General features: G+C 37.2%; 2 protein-coding genes across 4 annotated transcripts; one reads left to right on the top strand and one right to left on the bottom strand.

Annotated features, from left to right (window-relative positions):
* Nucleotides 1-503: 503 nt before the first annotated feature.
* Nucleotides 504-2588, top strand: LOC107821753 (cytochrome b561 and DOMON domain-containing protein At3g61750). Its single transcript, XM_016648208.2, is given in 5 exon segments — nt 504-832; nt 1094-1490; nt 1861-1918; nt 1920-1986; nt 2234-2588. Coding segments are annotated over 5 exon segments (1002 nt in total). The 5' UTR covers nt 504-628; the 3' UTR covers nt 2510-2588.
* A 261-nt stretch (nt 2589-2849) lies between these two features.
* LOC107821736 (protein REDUCED CHLOROPLAST COVERAGE 1) lies at nt 2850-18384 on the bottom strand. 3 transcript variants are annotated; one of them, XM_016648192.2, is made up of 26 exons: nt 18164-18330; nt 17953-18040; nt 17598-17690; nt 17416-17477; nt 16534-16626; nt 16370-16442; nt 15888-16235; nt 15688-15755; nt 15438-15569; nt 15302-15343; nt 14687-15211; nt 14427-14584; nt 13163-13682; nt 13015-13077; nt 12800-12901; nt 12042-12359; nt 11416-11508; nt 11193-11294; nt 10830-10934; nt 10564-10697; nt 9092-9275; nt 7857-7988; nt 7347-7459; nt 6702-6789; nt 3810-6151; nt 2850-3384 (listed from the first exon to the last, which is right to left on the bottom strand). In XM_016648192.2, exons 3-25 carry the CDS (start codon nt 17659-17661, stop codon nt 3977-3979), a joined length of 5694 nt encoding a protein of 1897 aa, XP_016503678.2. In that variant the 5' UTR covers nt 17662-17690; nt 17953-18040; nt 18164-18330; the 3' UTR covers nt 2850-3384; nt 3810-3976. The 3 variants fall into 3 exon arrangements, with proteins under 3 accessions (XP_016503678.2, XP_016503673.2, XP_016503683.2); XM_016648187.2 differs by having other exon boundaries at nt 17953-18384; XM_016648197.2 differs by lacking the exon at nt 17953-18040 and having other exon boundaries at nt 18041-18305.
* Between the last annotated feature and the right edge of the window lie 1324 nt (nt 18385-19708).

Here is a 19708-nt window from a genome sequence, read left to right as displayed (position 1 = left end):
AATTCTCAAGAGAAAATATGTAAATGTACTTAACTTTGTAATTTTTAGACGGTTCCTCGATTCATTTCTACATGATTAGTTGCTTCTCCCAGTTATTTTTCTCCACGATTTAGTTTTTAATCCACATGTGACGTGATCATTGGATCTTATCCGTGATATCCACAGGACAATTTTTTCTTACCCCATCCCTAAAATTCCTCTACATCTCTCTCTCATTTTCTTTTGATGTTGAAGAGGGAAAACTAACCTCAAATATCACCATCTATTATATAACAAACCTCTTAGACATAAATATAATTAGCAAATGCTAATTTAACTGCTGTTAGAGATTTGGTAATGATCGACAGTTCGAAGGTTTTTTCTTTATTGCTATCAATGTTGGTTGTTAAAGTATTCAGCTGGATGAGAATGATGATAATCACCAGCCACCTCCAACCACCATCCCCACCACCTTCTTCAATCTCTAAACCTTCAATTCCAAGAAAATAATTTACTAACGAACACCCTTTACCTACTTTGATCCTCAACAAAATTCCTCTTATCTCCCCATTTCTTTCCTTCATTGCCTACACAATATTGGCTGCTCCAATTTTTTATTAATCTTGGGAGGGAGAAAAAAGGAAAGAAAATGGATGGCATCTCAAGATTGTTGGTGCTGTCAATATTCTTTGTGATATTGTTTGGTTTTCAAAGAGAGAATATGGTAACTATGGCCATTGATGAAGATGCAAAAGCGCTTTGTAGCGTTAATCTTGCAGAATTTCTTCCTCCTCCTTATGGTGGTCTTGAAAATATGGTCTGTCAACCTGTTTGGAACTCTTTCCTGCTACGTGTAAGTATTCTTAACATTATGCAACTCTCTAATATGCATTAATTAGTCTTTAACACATAATCTAATGTCAACCTCTAGAGGATCGTCTAATTAAAAGGTAAATATTTAGAGTTTCTAAGTAGTCAATCTTTTAGAGACAGAACAAAAAGAAATGATGTCAAACAAACTGGAACTGTTCCAGAGGGAATATATGACACTACTATCGGCTATTTTTTGGAGATCAATAGCTTATAATGACTTCAACTTAATTTCTGATTACAGTACTCTGAGAGTAAAGATAATGTGGTCACTATTGTGTTATCAACTATTTACACAATGGGATGGATAGGAATGGGGTTCTCCCTCGATGGAATGATGATCAATTCTAGCTGTATGGTTGGATGGGTGACTCCAGCAGGTCATGGAAAAATCAAACAGTATTATGTTGAGGGATTCACTCCCTCAAAAATCATACCAGATAAAGGGGAGCTGCCATTGACAAGTGTTCCACCCATTATCTATATTCAAGGGGCCACAGTTTACTTGGCCTTCCAGTTGAAGTATCCAACTCCTCTCAAAACTCAACCAATCTTACTAGCTTTCTCCACCAAATCTCCTCAGCACCACCATCTCACTGTTCATGAGGACAAAACAACCATACGATTCGACTTCTCTTCAGGTCTGGTCATCTCTGACTCTCCAAATATCATGTATATCTTGACGTAACTGGTAAAGTTGTTGCCATGTGACCAGGAGGTCATGGGTTCGAGCCGTGGAAACAGCCCCTTGCAGAAATGCAGGGTAAGACTGCGTACAGTACAATAGACCTTTGTGGTCCGGCCCTTCTCCAGCGGGAGCCTAGTGCACCGGGCTGCCCTTTTTTCTAAAATAATTAACAAGAGTATCAAAATTGACACAAATACATCAAATGTGCACTAAAGCAATGGCCTTCGCAATTAGCAATTCTCAGTGTGTCTCCACGTCTTCTATAAAGCTTGTGCTTAGATGTTAGACTTAATTAGTTGAGATGATTTTCTCTTTCTCCTTAGGTACTTCATTTGCTGCCACTGATACACCTACTAACTACATGAGCTCAAAGAAGACCCATGCTGCAACCTCATATTCCAGGACATCAAGGCATAGGCATTCTTATTCTTGTGCTCAGTATTCTTCAGGTTTGTCCCTAATCTCATTCAGCAAAAATGATATTCATAACCTGATTGACCATATGCTAAAACCTATGATTTAGCTGCTGGAACACTAAACATGGAGAACAGAATACAGAAGTTCAGATTGACAAACATCCTCATTCTATTGAATGGTTGCTTTTCTTAAAAAGAAAAAACAAATTGTGTCATGTCTATGTTATGTCCCATATTTTAGGATCATAGAAGACTCACTTTATTTTACATTCACATGCAGGTTTTGGCATTCTTTGTAAGACCAGATAAAGACAGCAAGTATCGCAAGTACTGGAATTTGTATCACGGTTGGGTGGGCAGGATTGCTCTCTTCTTTGGAGCTGTGAACATAGTATTGGGGATGCATTATGCAGGCGCAGAGCAAGGATGGAAAATAGGCTATGGATTTGTTCTCGGTTCAACAATGTTGGCATGCATCATCTTGGAAACATTGTTAAGGCTAAACAAGTTGGATGAACCAACTCTTCCTTCAAACTACCCTATGAATTCAATCTAGCATAAATCTAAAAAAATATAATTGTTATAGGTAGACTGGGTGAACAAGTAGAACTCCCCCCACCCCCACCCAACAAACATTAAGTTCATTCAACATTAGGAGTGCTCTTCACAAAAGTTGTACAGAATTCCATCCCAAATATGCTTTTGTGGATGAGATTGGATTCTGCAGGCTCAGCACATCTAAGGGCCAAAGCCTCCTTGAAACAAACTCAACACTTTTGCTAGTGCTCTTAAAAATTTCTCCTCTGAAGGACGACCTGAACTTTCCCTTCTTTATTTCACATTCTTTAGTGCTTTTGAAGGGATTACATGTATTGACAACTTTTATCTAGCAAACATTTGTTTGTGGAGATCAATAGTATAGTATCGTGACATTGAATCAGTAAGTATCTCACCCTTTTGCTCATCAGAGCTGTTATTAGACACCTAATATTCTTACAATGAATGCTAGTACATGATTACTTTGATAACAGCCAGCCAGCCCTATAGGAGGAATGAAGAGATTCTACTAATACTGTAAGTAGATAAATGTGCCTCTGCAAGCTTCCTTTCTACACCATCCAAATGGAATCCAAAAATCTCAGAATTCATTTCAAATCATGTTAGATTTGAACTTAGAGCAAAATGTATTGCGTACAACTTCCAGTCCTAGATCAGATCCAGATATACTTTGTTGGAGCAGTCGAAAATTTTGGTATCATATACAAGTCAGTGAAACCAATAATCACTAGCAACTGAGAAAATGACGAGGAGAAGAACTTTATATTGCACTATGCTCTAAAAAGACACAAAAATGTTCTAACCAAACTGTGAATGAAGCTTAACCAAAAAAAGACAACTCCTTCGCGTCAAAAAGTATATTGAGAAGTAAACCTGCAAATCAACAAAAAACATGTATAAGCGGAAACCATACATTGTTGCTTCATGGAGTAAAATTAATATCAGATTTAATCAAAGAACTGAAAGTATAGCGCCCATTAGCAGTTACAGTATACAGTTTCGATCATTTCTTGAAGTCTTTCTATAGAAGGATATAGGATTGCAACCATTTGCTACATGAGACTACAACTTAGCTTATTCACTTACTGATATGTCAACACTGTACTCACTGAATTTTTTAGAATTCTACTGTATCTCAAAGGTAGATTATTCTGTTAATGTTAACCCATCGGTAGGTCGGTCCAGAAGAAGCTAGATGTAGCTCTACTTTCCCAAAAGTTAAAAGGACGGTTAAGCAAAGGATGATCTTTTTGCCCAATTGGAAGCAGGAAAATAGCCTTGGTAAGGACAGAACTAACCTTTAAGTCAATCTGTGGCACAGTCTGAAAGCCAACAAACATCAAAGCCATGAGAACCAGAACAGCAATAAATTCCAGCAGTCATTGTATATGACCAACAGATATGTATACTCAGCTTCAACAGACCATCCTGCTAGGGTTATCTAGTAAAAGACATAAAAACCACCTCAAGTAGCAGTCGCTATGCCATGTTCCTGGGGATCAAAGCTGGTAGACCTGGGAACCTCAGTCTCTCTTATAACCCTGCTATATACAGCTTTGAAGGGCTGAGAGGAATATGGTCTCTTGAGCAAACTAATCGGCATTCTTAGAGTTTGTTTGCGGTTCCTCCGGCCCCGTACCAAAATGTTGAAGGTCTTCTCCTTATCAGTCTCCGTAGGATTTCTCTGCACAGCATTCTCATTTGATCCATTACCCTCTTCTGATTGATTACTGGACAATGTAACAAAATGTGAATCTGAAGTGCTGCTTGCTCTCTCTTTTGATCCAACCGCAGCTAAGCTCTCCCCCGTATCTGATGCTGGAAGATTTACTTCTTCCTTAACTTCATCCCCAGTGTTAAGATCTACTGGTAAGCTTGTTGCCAAAATAATGCTTTCAGGGTTATCAGATGGCTCCTTAGCAGCAGAAATTGAGTCAGTTATAGGCTCAATCACAGGTGGTGATATAGAAAACTCGACTGGGTGGCAGCCAGGCCAAACTGTGGCAGGAACGTACTCAGATGCATTAGGAGCTATATTGCATTGCCAAGCATAATGATTCGGATGGAAATTGCTGCTGCTCATCGGGAACGTACTTGGAGGTATCGTCTGGGGTTGAGAATATGGAGGGTACATAAAGCGCAATGGGTGCATCATGTTTGGGGTGTGCGGGGGTGAAGGGTACAGGTGATGAGGGGAGGAGCACATTGGATTGGGTAACATAGTTGGTGGTCCTTGATGAAGAGAGATGTTCATTGACCAAGGGCCAACGGGTGGTAGTGTTCCAGGAGGAGAAGGAAGATTAATGTTCATAGGTAACGGTGCTGCACGGGCAATGGCTGGGGAGGGACTGAATGGTGCTGCTGATGCGGATAGCTTTCTCGACAATTCTCGACTTGCATCACATGTAAGAGATGACGCAACTGTTACCTTCAGATGATCCATGTCTTGCAAGGTCAAACTCGAGATACAGCTAGGATCCAAATTGCTTGATGAGTCTTTTTCACAGAAATCCACTTCGGGAGAATCGTCAGAAGCAGGAACATTATGAGTCTGGACATTTCCCTGTTCCATTGGACTAACATCAACATGACCGGGTTGAACAGATGCATTTGCAGATATCACATCTGAAATTTCACCACCTTTGAGATCACTCGGTTGAATTTCTTCTTTATCGTCAGTATCTTCTGTTTCATTTTGTACTTGATCAGCAGAATCTGCAACAAGATCCTGAATGTTCTCTTGCTTTATGGATTCTGCATCTCTTCTCATTGTTTCAGAATTTTCTTCTGCTCCATTGCTCTCCTCCCCAACTTTTAGAACGTCTGGATTATCAGGAACTTCATTTTCAGAAACTCTCTCCTGCAACATAGAGATGGTACCTGGCGGGGCGAGTGCCACTTCCTTATAGGAAGGAGATTTTCCTAGGTTTACAATCGAACTTCTCTTTGGTAGTGACACAACCTCTTTTGTTGCAGAAACTTGGACCTGCTCTGACGAAGTAGCTAACAAATCTCCTCCAGTTGTGGAGATCTCAGGAACAGCCTCTCTGACAGATGATGACACAGACTTGACACGGTAGGTTACAGCTTTTATGACTCTTCGACCAAGTTTGGTACCAGGAGATTGATTTTTTGCTATGTAATAATCTGCATAACTTCCTGGTGATGTCCGTTTCTTTAAGACATAATATTTACTAGCTTGATAGTTATTCTTCAGTTTAGCATAATCAACCTCAGAAACAGAGTCCTTTTTCTGGTAACCAATGACCTTGCTGATGGTTTGCCGCCTCTGCCTTCGTCTTCGTCCATAGAAACCACCTGACCTTGGTCTCTGCACTGACTGCCATCCATCTTCTGCTTCAGCAGAAGGTTCAGATAAGACTTCACGGACAACAGGCTTCTCAATTGAAGCTTCCTTCACCAAATGAACGGGTTTGTCCTCAGCAATTTCTTCATCTCCATTGTGATGGGATTTAACTACTGTGTCAACGGGTTCCAAATTCATCTTGGGATCAGTATGATCTTCAACAATTTGTTTCTCCTCATCTGACTCTTCTTTTAGGACATCTTTAGGAGTGTCAGAGTTTGGTGAGGCAACATTGCTTTGATCAGATTGTCCCTTCACCTGAGAAATAAAAGCCTGAAAAAAAAAATGAGAGAAAGAGGAAGGATAAGAAAAGGGGAGCTGATCCACTTAACCATCTACAGAGCATTGTTTGCACGTTTCGTTAGAAAGCATGGTAGGTAGTTTATCAGGCACATGCAATGTCAGCCTCAAGTTTCAAGCTACAGTGCATACTTAGGAAGAACAGGAAAGGCAAACAGACCTTAGAGTGCCAGAAAGATGTCAAAGCTTCCTTTTTTAGATTGGTAACATTGGCATACATATAAAGTCAGCACAAAAAACTTGAGCTGATAACCAGATACATCTCCCAAAATAACAAAAGGATCCCCCTAGAAATATGTCAAAGCTTCTAAACAGTGCCAGTTCTCTTTAAACTAGTTTTCCAGACTGGAATTACAGATGGTAGACCTTCCAGAAATAACATAATTGCTACTGCTTATTTATAACAAGTTTTCATAAGATGAACTACTTTGTCCAAGATTATTTCCATAGACCAATTCATGCTGATAAGTATTGGAAAATCATAAGCAAGCAAGAAAGATATTGTATTCTAAGCATCACGTACCTTTGAGACAAAACCTTTTCTTTTTGATCCAACATCTCTCCCTTTGGCATCAGGACTTGGATTGATGTAGTCGAGCAAATCTGACACACTGTGTAATAGAGTATATCACCACAAGATTAAAGCTGAAATACTTTACTAACTGATCTCTAGAGTATGGCTATCCGCTAGTACATTTTTGTGAAATCCTATGTGCATAAAAATTTATGCAATTACAAGATCCCCAGGAAACATAAAACTTTTACATTGGAAGCCATTGAACATTGTCCTTCCTAGAAAAATTCATATTCCTAAAATTGAGGATCTTAAAGCAAAAAAGACACACCAAATGGAGTGTCATAACAAACTCAATATACATAGATGGATTACGGGCGTTGATGCAATAAAATAATCAGGATGCCTTTGAGCATAAATTGAAGAGACAGCACATGAAAGCATAGTGAGCACATCCTCTAATTTCAAAGCAAAAGGACTAGACAGTAGGCAAAAGAAATATCAAACATATGCTCTGGAAGACAATGACGATTCAAGTCCTTTAGTGATTACAATATCTTGCTGTCTAATAAGAGCTAGGACAGAAATTAAGGTTGTTTGTTTTACTCATTAAGTCTACTAATAAATTTAAAATAAGCAATACATGCAATATACCTCAAATGACCCTTGCTGGCTATTGATGCATCAGGCTTCTTGGTTCCGTTCCGAGCAGCTTCTTGCTGTTCAAAAGCCTTTGACTCAAAATACTCGAGCCATGCAGCAGCATCCTTCAGCAAAGATCAGAACAATTTGCAAATTGCAATTATGAAAATACTTGGCTGAAGTAAAAACAAAACAGCCATAAAATTACTAGAGAAGCCTACATCATATTTCTATAGTATCGTCACTTAATCCATCACTTAGTCACCAAAAAAGAAATGTCATGCCATTTAAAGGCAACCTAATTAGTATAGACATCTGGAGTTTTACTTTTAGTAGTTTACCCCGAAGAAACTTTGTCTGTGTAAAGCATTGGTTGATATTCATTTGAGGTAATATAATTTCACAAGGAAAAAGAAAATAAAGTAACAGTGCCAGTAAAATGCAACTTGTTCGTCTGTCTTTTCTCTGGAGCAAAAGAGTGGGCCTAGTGATTGTGTACATGTGCATGAGACAGAAGTTAACCTGAGTGCGAAGATCATCTGGACCAAGCTTTGCTCGGAGTATCTGCAGGGTTGTTTGCTCATGCTGAACACTCAAAGGATAAGCTTCCATCAAAGAGAGTGCGATTGCTATAGCATGGTAACTTGCAGCTGTCTGGAAATCACACAGGCCAAAAGGTAACTGGATCAGACAGATATCGGCTAAGGCAAGAGCCCAAAAAGACAATTGACTGGGTTAATCAGAATGAAGGGTGTCTAATTATGCTGCAACAAACTAAGACAGGGTTTTGAAGAATTACAACATATTGATGGAGTTGGTTTAACAACTGGAAGGTTTCAATCTTCCACGTTTTCAATCAAGCTCAAAAATACAGCACCATGCATCAGAGCTTGAACCAAAGAAAGTAAGTATAGTTTTATTAGCTAAACTACCACAAACATAAACAAGCACAGTAGCACACCACATTCTGAGTTTCTGATAGATATCGCATAGCTTCAAATATCCCAGTCTAAGGTATCAATCTACTGAAAATAGTGGAGAAGTAATTTGTACCTATTGTCAGCTCAAAATAGTTACCTTAGAGATTAGGAAGTTTCATGATTAACCCTTATTTCCTTTTGGCGCACTCTGGGGTCCAGATGTGCTAACAATGAGTAATCACTTTGAAGCCGAAACAAAAGAAGCCTTAAGTACGGTCATTTGTTAAAGATCACACTGAAGTTACTCGATTAAAACGAAAATAAGAGAACCAAAAAAAGATGGAACTGTGAATGAACTTATAATTCAGCAACTGTGGTAGTCAGCAACGTCTTGCATATCTTAAGACTATCTGATGTCAATGGCTGGTGACAGATAAATCACAAAGAAAAACAAAGAAACCGTCTACCTGCAGGTGCTGCACTGAAGCTTATTTGTGAACATCTTAGCCCTATAGCCAGGCCATAGACATCAGAAACAATCACTTGAATGGCATTACCTCTTTTCTTATAGCCATATAAGCATACTGTAGAAAGTTGATGGAAATTCAATAACACATTTACTCAAGTACACAAGTACACTCTTTGACAAGGAAACTATCCCGTACCAGCCCCTTTTTTCCAATCATTTTAATATTCATCTTGTAGAATAGGAAATAAGAGGTCACTTTGTTCTGAATAAAGCCACTTTAGTTTGACATGCCTAAAGAACTAGAGGGAGCTATGAATGCTATAAATAAAACAAAATACTAATAAACTCCAGCGGAAGAAGAAAGGAACCTGAATATGGTCGGGACCAAGTAACTTCTGGTTACACTTCAAAGCTTTATGGAGATATCTGAGGGCAACATGCACATTACCAAGCCCTTCCTCCATCATTGCCACATTTATATATGTCGCCGCAGTGTTTGGATGTGAGGGGCCACATGTGAGATGCAACAGATAAAGAGCTCGTTTTACATACCTAAACAATCGAAATGGTAAATTGGCAATAAAGAGGGAATAACAAGAAGATAAAAATGAAAAGAATCAAAACAAATATTAAAGCATTACTAGGTTAATGTCAAAAGTGAGGAGCAGATATGAGTGGTACAATCTTTCATTATTGGGAGTGGAAAAGTTTTCACCATGTTGATTTTAGTGTGTTTTTATAAGAACTTGTTGATTAAGTTCTAATTGTGTACATAATCTGACCAGCTTCTTTTTTTATTGTTCATAACTTGACCAGCTACGCAAATTTTATTATTTGAACTGTCACTCAAGATCATATTCCTCGCCCAAATTTCAATCTATCATAGGCATTTCACAAGCTTGATTCAATATTCAGTACCACGGCTACATCAACTTCGGTGCCTGGCACAGCTATTGGTAAACCTCTTCCCCACTAACACTTTATAACATTTCCTCACGATTCAAGCAATAAGTTAAACAAGCTCATCACAACAATTGGCTATAATAAGCATGTGCAGAGGTTCGGGTGAAGACTCAAATCATCTATTTTTACATTGTCAGATAGCGTCTTGCTTGTGGTAGGAAAACTGTGTTGCTTTGGTCTTCAATGGGTAATGCCATGCACGGTTAGAGAAGTTTTCTTTGCATGGACCTTTAGAGGACGGAAGAGAAGATGCAGTGGAGCGTAGAGAGAGAGAGAGAGAGAGAGAGAGAGAGAGAGAGAGAGAGAGAGAGAGAGAGAGAGAGAGAGAGTTTTGAGTGTGTGAGTAGGGGTTTGTACACTTGCGGAATAGCCTCTCATCCCTTATTACCTCTTGGTACACCCACGAGATTCCCGTAAGTATAGAAGATTGGGTGTCGTTCATAGAAAACCATATCTTTTTGTAAGGTTTCTACTTTTTGGTATACTTATTACAGGAGTGTTTTTGCCAATCTTATTACTTGATAAAAAATTAATTAGCTACCATAAGAGGAAAGATAACCAAAAAGACAACGACCACCACGCCTCAATCCCAAGCTAGTTGGGGTCAGCTATATGAATTCTCGTATTTATGCTGCTCCATTTAGACCAGCCTCAATCCAATATTCAATAATTTAGACTCTCTAATACATTTTCAATTAACTTGACAAAACGACAGCCAAAAACTCAAAGACAGCAAAAAGTCTAGTATAGGATAATGAACCTCCACATCCACTTCTATAGTTCGACCTCTTTCTTCTTCTTCTTTTTGTTTCTTTTTTTAATAGTTGCACCATAAAAGAAATTTAAGTACTGGGCAATCTAACAGAAATAAACATACTTGAGAGCCAACTCTGTGTGTTGAAGTCGGTAATAGAAAACTGCAAGATCACCATAACTTTTCATGGTGTCTGGGTGATCGAGGCCCAACTCTCTTTCATTTATGTCCAAGGCCTTTTGCTGATAGATTGTGGCCTGTCATGGATACCACCAGCATCAACACATTTAACAGTTGAATATGGATAGAGGTCAAAGTAGTTGAAGCAGACAGAAAAAGTAACAATGTAGGACTAAGGAGATCTATGCTGACGAGCTTCTGAAGAATACCTGATTAAAATCACCGGTGTGATACAGAACAACAGCTAGAAGGCTATAAGCTCCAGCTGTCATTCGATGATATGGACCACATACTGCAACCAGCTTAGCAAGAGCCTGAAAGCACCACAAAAATTTGCAGCAGTGATCACATGGTATACGAAAGTATACATCATTCATCACCAGGCTTTTGCTTATTTTTTTCTTTTAATCCAATCTTTTCTAGTATATCCAAGACTAACAGATGGCAAAAACCTAAGAAGCCATGGAGTTGTGAAGCCCACCAAAATAACTTGGTTTCTCTACAATAGAATGTTTCACTCGGAAGAAGGGAAAATGTAATACACAACTCTTTTTTATCTAAAAATCAATTACCTTAGTCCCATAGCTGACAGCATCTTCAAGTTTTCCCTTATCTAAAGCTGTTTTGGATGATTCCAAAAGCTGCCTACCATCTGCAGAAGAGCAAGCAGCTTGCTGCAGAAAAGGAGGCACAAAGATACAAGGGGAAGTAGAAAACATTTAGTAAGTACGAACAAAGGAGAATTCGGCATAATATCTCCTAGTATCGAGCACGTTGACAGGGTTGCATTATCACCTTATGCACTGGTACTAGGCTGACAATGTCTAATTTCTGAAAAGGATTTGGGGAACTCATTTCATAATCTCTTGGAACCAGTTCAATTCCCACCTATACAGAAAAAGTTCTCGTAAGTGTCTTGTTTATAGAAAAAATACTGTAACAATATTCATTCCCATCACCAAAGTATTCAGGTTTATCTGCATAAGAGTTTTATCTTTTCCCATGTTAAATAATACAAATTAGAGCACCTACAAGCGACACTAGATAAAACAACATGCAGAACAACTCATAACTTTCTTTACAATTGGCTAGTCAAATCACTGTCTTAGCAAATATTTTTCTTACTTCAAAGATGGTGAAAATCCAAGTGTTTAATAATTAATACATTCTCAGAAGAAAGGTCAGTCATAGTCAACTGTGTAGCCTCCCAAATCCATCAAATGCAACCACACACAGTGTTTGACATATAATGTATACTGAACGATAACTATTCAGATTTTCATCATTCAATTACAAACAACATTTAATGAAAATGTTCTTTTAATTGTGGAAAAGGAATATAACCTAGGACAAAAAACTACACATGCAATGCTCCCACACTAAGGCCATTCTTAATTGTTCAGAACAAGAGTTTGAAGTACCTTATGGCATAAACCACGAAGAACTGCAAATTTCCTCACATCTTTGTACTTTAGGCTCCCTACATCCCATTCATATCGCTTCTTCAAAAATAGTTCCAGCCATTTCCAGATCAAAGAATCAACGCCGTGAGACTCATTTGATTCATCATTTTCAGGTACCCCAAGCATCATATTCAAGGCAGCAGCAAGTATCGCAGCCATATCCTCAATGTCAACAACAGATGCAATAACTGCTTGCAAAATATGTTTAAAGGCCCGGACTATCATCTCGTGTATACAAAGAGATTGAACGTGTGATAACTTCTCGGAAAGTTTAACCTGCCCAAGAGAAAAAAGGAGCAAGGATCAATTTAGGCGCAGCTTAATGAGATAAAAATCGACCTAATATCGTTTTACAGCTGCACATGGGATTTACCATCATCTCCAACCAGATCCATGTAGAGGCACTAAGAAAGAGATAAAGAATGTGAAAAGCAACTTTCAGATAATTTTAAAAACTTTTGATAGTTCTAACAAAATTCCAATATTTATATTTGATTATCTTGATACAATTGAATGTTCCTAGGTAAAAAAGTATTATGACTTGGAGATACTTCATCAACAAAAAAAAAGTATTATGACTTGGAGATAGAAGATACTAGACTAGAAGACTGAGAAATTGAAGATTAAGTAGACAAATATGTGTGTTTGTGTCTACAGACAGACACACACACACACACACGAGAATTCAGAGTAGAAAAATGACCAATAAGACTTACTACTTGTCCAAGAGAACGCATACGTAGACCCCGGGTATGCATGAAATCAGTTAAAGTTCGACCATCTACTGGTGAGAGTTCCAAAGAACCAAAATCAGCAACCTGCAATGCATGTGAAATGAAACACAGCTAAGAGACCACTTGTCACAAATTGATGTATCTATCATACACTTTTTTTTATAGGTTTATATATACAATACTATTTTAAGTATTACCAGCTTTGGAAGGGCAACTTCATTGTAATACTTCTGTGACAGATCAATCAGCTCTTCCAAAGACTATCAACAGCAGGAAGGGGTTAGAAAATGAAAACCAATTAAGGCCTTCTAATAATCTGTCAATAAAATATTTAAAATTTTCTACCTTAAGGTGAAGTCCAGTCTCCGACTCTTTTAACCTTGTAAAACCAGCATCAGACAACAATGTCTTGAGTACAAGCTGATTTTGATCCGTATCACTCTCAAACTGAGACTCCCCAGACTGCGGGACACCTTTTTCTGATCCCCCTCCTACACCATTTGCGACACATTTGAAGCTTTCAGGCTGGGATTCCATGTTAGCCCCATCTATGTTCTTCTTTTTGTTCTTGAGTGACTTAAGAGGTATTCCAAGTCCCTCAACTTTCATCTCATTTTTTGTCTTCTCAACTGGGTTTTTTTTGTCCTTCTCTGATTTCTTCTGATCTTGTAAGTGTTGTATCCAGCATGCACCAAGTTCCCATCTGATGAAAGAGTCACCTTCTATTTTCTCTTCTTCAAGCTTGGTAAGACTCTCTTCTAGTATTCTCTTTACAAATGCCTGATAGCAAGTCATCTCTTCAGCTGCCGAAGGTTTTGAATGCCCTACCTTGTTATCCACTTTCTTGTGAAGGAGCAAGCGTAAACTGCAAGATAAAATGTTAAGTAAAAAAATAGACAATTAAATCTTGAGAAGACGAATGCGGTAGGTATGTCCTATTGAAAATACAGGACCAGTAAGATGTGAATATCACACAGAAATGACAAACAATTAGCAGGAGGTTATTAAGTTTGAACAATCCAAGACAATAGAGCAACCTAATAGTAGTGCATTGGGAGATGTTGCACATAACTATCCATATTTTTACACGTCATGGATGAGTGTAGTGGAAGGTCAAACATTGGGCTAAAGCTATTAAAATTTATCAAGTTACCCCAAATTGAGGCATAACGTTTCGCTTTAATTTCTTCATTGTTTTTACATTTGGAAAAGCATTCCAATTAAAACCTACATAGAAGCTGTGGACAATGAAGTTTAGGAGGGATCAGAGACCAGGAAATTTTGAAGTACTACATCATCAGAGCAAAAAGGTCTCGCAGTGCAGTTGTTTTATTGCATGTAATTTTGGAAAAATACCCTAGTTAAACACTTCTCCTCCAGAATAATTTCTTCCTCCAACAAACTTTTATGTCTAAAAGCTGAACCAGAACGAGAATCCCACTTCATCTAACTTAAGAAGTATTTGTGCAAGAGCTCAATAAAACCTTATCTTCACCTTTCAATAGTCAAAAAAGAAGAAAATGTTTGTTGTTTGCTTTGCGAAACCACAACAGAAAGAGACCAATTAACTGCGACTTATTGGCTTATTATGAGAAAATTCAAGTAATACCTGTTGATATTGAGGGCATTTGCACCACCATCAGGCTGATCAGGAAGTTCCATGCTTTGCAGTGGATTGCCCACTTTGTCATTTTCTTTTCCTTGAACTTTTACAGTTGCAATATAACCACAATGCCTTACATTCAAAACACCTAAAGTAGCAATATCCTGAATTTGAAATGCAGCAAGTTTTTTTTCAATCAGATGCTCTATATCAGGAGTAAAACAATAACATTAGAATCCACATCATTTTTCGTAGTATTTTCTTACATGGGCAGCAGTATTTTCATCAGCAGTTATCCCCTTCAGTAGATTTCTTTCCATCAGATTCTTCATAGCTATTCCAGTTGCTTGAAATCCATCAATTTTGGTATCTATTTTGCAACTAGCATTTGAAGCATCTTTGGTAACAAACACGCTCAAGTCCCCAACTGTCTCATTAAAAATGATTTCTCCATTCGAATCACAATGAGCTGGTTTGACGTTCTCCATGACATGCTTTACAGCTGAAATTGCTCGAAAAATGGCTACATCAACAAATAAACTATGAAGAAGAAAAGCCTTCCTGTCTCGGATCTGCCTCTCCTCTGTTGTCTTACAAGGCATGGATGCAACATTCAAAAATTCATTGGCATAAGGTAACAAATCAGATTTTCCATCTCGGCCTAGACCACCTCCATTTGCTCCCCATTTTTCGTCCTCCACAGGTAGAGGTGGGAAGATAGATGGCAACTGTGCTCCCACAGGTGGTATAAGCCATGTGTTGGCTCTGAAACCGTAGGGAAGGTTCCCAAACTGTATTAACAAGAAAAACAGTTAACACTCTATGTAATCAGTTTTAGAAAACTTAAGGTGATGAAACAAGTCGGAAATCATCAACTGCACCTTATTACGCTCTAAGAATGCTTTCATGAGATCATCGTAAGCCTGAAAAGAGGGATGAGTAATGTCAACTTCAACAACTATGTATCCTTACAAACAAATAAGACAAAAAACTAGCTTGACCAAATTAAAACCCCACATTGTCAAATGCTCTACTGAGTTGTCTCAACAAATCAACAAGATTGTGACAAAGAATTCCCTGCTTTCCAAAGTTGTAAAATCCTTTTCTGCAAGCTTCAATGATAACCAGCTTTCCGTTACAAAGTTTCACCTATAAACAATGATGGATGCCCATCAATAGGTTATTTTATAGTTAGATGATATCTGAAAGTAACATGACTGAAATCATTAGACTAAGGAATAATGAAGCTTGTTCCAAATAGCCTTACTTCAAGAGAGAAAAGATGACCATCTGGCAAAACTCCATCATCTTGCTGTCTTGTTGCCCTTCTTATGACTGCAAAAATTACGCCTAGTTTAATTATTAATTATAAGAAATTGTGAATTAATCCACTAGTTTCTAGCTTTATTGAGTAAAAAGGACTTCAAGAAAATTGGTGCCTGAATTAAAACACTTTTTTAGCATTACACTGAAGAGGGGGCGTGAGATGAGAAAGCGAGAAGAACTCATAGAAGCTTCCAATCTTAGGGCACGTATTGCTCATCTCTCCCTCTACGTCCACTGCCGCCGCATCTTTACCCAGCTGCTGAGCCGGCGTCGGCGTCGGCGATTGCGGCGGCGACGGTAGCTTATCATTTGCCCGAGCCTTGTTGGGTTTTTTGGCGCTCTTGTTATCCTGCGCGCCTCGCGCATTCTTGCTAGTCTCACTTTTCAACTCTTTGCCACTACTTCCCGACGGCCCAAAACTCGTCGTACAAGCGACGATATCCAGCAGCCTTCTAACGTGCGCCGCGGCGCTTTCTTCATCGTAATCCTCTGTGTCAAAAAAGGAAATAAAAAAAATGTTCGAGGGTTAACTCGGGATTTGAAAATTTCAAGACCTGACTGACCGACTACTTCCTAAAATAGAAATATCCTATACGACGTCGTGGATTCTGAATTTTTTTTACCTTCGACAAGATTCAGGAGGCAGGGCTTCAGTGCGGAAACGTCCACTGTATCTTTTAAACGTGGGCCTCTTACCTGTTAAGTGGGACAACAGTAAAAATCAAATGCCCCTCGTAAGGGAAAAAGATAAGAGAATATGACAGGTCTAGTAATGCTTTTTATTTACCTCATGAGATAGGGAGAAATTGGTGATATTACAAGTTGTTGTGTTCACTGATAGTAATCGACGAACATCGATAATTCTATCCGTAGATATTCCCTGCTCAACCAAAAAAAAAAAAACGTTTAAATAATTTAAGATAGTTGAGGATATTTTATTATATTAATAAAAACAATTTAAGATAGTTGAGGATATTTTATTATATTAATAAACGTGTAGCAATATTTTTCCCAGATAAATTAATGCTATGTGAATTATTATTAAAAAAATAAATAAATGTTGAGCTCATCTTATCCATGTCATTTCATGAATTTTAAGTTATATCATAATCACAAAATATTTTATTATCATTAAATAGTATATATTGCGTGCACGTTGATATGACGAAACTTTCTGCGACCTCTCAACTTTTTTGTAGACCATATGAATTTTGTTTCTACGACTTCTACTGGATTTGCTTATTGACCATTCAATTTTCTAAACTACTAGTAATAGATATCAAAACTAGAAAAGATTTTAAAGAATTGTGCTTATGCAAGTAACCAACGAAATCTTGAGAGAGTTGAGATGGTTAACCGACTACTTGAAAAGTCGAAGAACTTTAGCTCCTCATTTTTCATTTGGAATATAATTAGAAAGCCAAGCTGTCAGAAGCTGAATCTGCTTCCTTGAAAAAGCAACAAACTAGGTTGAACTTGAACATCAACCAAAAACTAACACAAACTAATGACACTGGCCTTGTATTTCATAAAGAATTGGTATTGTTTAACTTGCTTGTATATTTGGAAAGGAAAAAAAAGGACCTATGTTTTAAACAAACTAATGACACTGGCCTTGTATTTCATAAAATCCATTTCAACCAATAAATTTGTTTCATAAATGACAAACCTTTAAAATAACTTGAGTCTCGTCCGGAAGGTTTATCATTATATCCATTACAACTGGAAGAACTGATGAGCATCAAAAGGAAAAATATCATCAGTAAGCAATAAAAAATCATTGACATTTAAATCTTATTGTTAAAATGCATTAAACGAGCAAATGCAGATTGTTATCGCAGTAAAGAATACCCTTCTCTTCTTTCTTCTTCTTGTCTCCCTTCGTCTTGCCACGACCATTCTTGTTTGGTGCCATTTTCAAAGTTTCAGATTCTTTAAATGTACCTATATTATTAAATCCAATTAACGAATTAAATATAGTCCTTTCTTTGGATTATAATTGTATGCACCAGAATAGACGAAGTAAACCTGCTAGAAGTGGCAGTAGTACACTCCTTAAAAAGAATTTATTCAAAGAAACAAAATAAGGAAATACAAGCAAGATACTGAGAATAAACAGAGTATTCTGTCCTTGTGTGGATAGAATTCGCGACATAATTTCGGTTGTCATGTTTCACTAGAAAAGGTATATAATTCTGAGAATTACCTTGTAGCTGAAGTTTCGACAAGTGCTTAAACAAGAAAAGGGTATTTAATGCTTCCTTCAATAACTATGAAAATGAAGTATACCACACCTGCTATAAATGTGTCGTATAAGTATTGATATGAAGTATTTATCAGTAGTGATACTGTATAATTGCTATGGGAATTTGATAAGAGGGGTTTAAACTAAAAGAGAAAAGGATAAGGAACAGTACTTTTAAGAAGATTTTTGAAACTGGAAAATGAATACTCAACCAGGGCAAGAGAAAAAGAAAGTAAAAGAGAGGAACAAGGAAGAAAGCAATTGTGTGGGGGATATAGAGAGAGATGAGAGTGTGTGATAAGGAAGGAAGGGTTGAGATTTAACATTCAGAATTATAGTGACATTTTATGGCAGTTTCTGTACATTTTATTTACATAAATTTCTATTAAATACAACTTGCTAGCTGCAATTTTTTAGAGATATATAGCAGAGACAGAGAAGAGAGAGAAGAAAGGCGTGGACCACTGGTTATTCATCTTGACTGGTGTGATTTCTCATGCCATCTCATAATTAACTTAATTTAAACACAACACAACCATCTCTTAATTAACTTAATTTAAACTTTTAAACTTTGGCAAAATAAACGCTAATCAAAATAAACCACAATACCAGAATAAACCATAACTTAATTTCCGTTGCCAATAAACCACTAAAATCAAATCAAAATCAAAATTGGCACGGTATAAAATTATGTTAGAGTTTAGACAGCACAATACCAATAAGTGTAGCAATTAAATTATATATATACTCCCCTGTGATATGAAGCTAGTAATATATTACTACTTGAGGAACAAAAAAAAAATACTGGTGATTATTTACATACATATCGTAAAATATGTGCTATCGTAAAGATTTATTATGAAATTCTAAAGCATGTAAAATTTTATCTCAACAACTTGAACAATCGATATTTCAAGTTTCATTGAAAATCAAATAATGTAATCTTCGTACTTAAATACCATAATTTTCTTAGGACGGAACAGTAATTCTTTTGATGATATATAGATACTCCAAAGTAAGTGCTAATATACTCCTATGCATATGCCATTTGTGTTGTTAAAATAATTTCAAGACATCCATTGCATGGATCATTAAGCAGTCAAAGATAAATTTAATTGATCTTTCAGTTGTATATCTCTCATTATTCTCTGTTGGAATATAGAGATAAGAAAAGGATTGGACCACTTGGTTATTAATCTTTTCACATACACTTGTGTGATTTTCTCACTGTCATTTACCAGCCAATAATTCATCCTAGTCCCCCTTCAATTTACATCGACTCTTATACTTAGTACCAGTAGAAGTTGTAGTTATAAGATATTCAAAATCACCTTAACTCTCTGTGTTTTGCCTTCAGTATTCAAATTGTGAATTAATCAAGTGAAACTAATTTGCGCCTATGTATGAATATTAATATCGCAGAAACACATGTAATTGAAATAATTGATTTATATTAATTGATTGAGTTATTCTTTTGACAACTTTGGATATGGGCTATTTCATCCATGGACAGGGGTCAAAGCTTCAAAATAAGCAACCACAAAATTATCTCAAGAAGAGGAGAGAGCTATATTAATTTTTTTGGTTTTTCATTTGGTGTTCGATATTCATATTGGAACCCGATTAAATTTAATTTTGCATAAGGAAGTCTCACATTAAGGGATAAATTGCTCTAGCTAAAAATGAATGAGTATTTATCTTACTGATGAGTTAGAGT

This window comes from Nicotiana tabacum, chromosome 19 (assembly GCF_000715075.1).
Source record: "Nicotiana tabacum cultivar K326 chromosome 19, ASM71507v2, whole genome shotgun sequence".
Taxonomy (NCBI): Eukaryota; Viridiplantae; Streptophyta; class Magnoliopsida; order Solanales; family Solanaceae; genus Nicotiana; species Nicotiana tabacum.
Note: the sequence above shows the minus strand (reverse complement) of the source record. Positions and strands in the feature narration are given on the sequence as shown.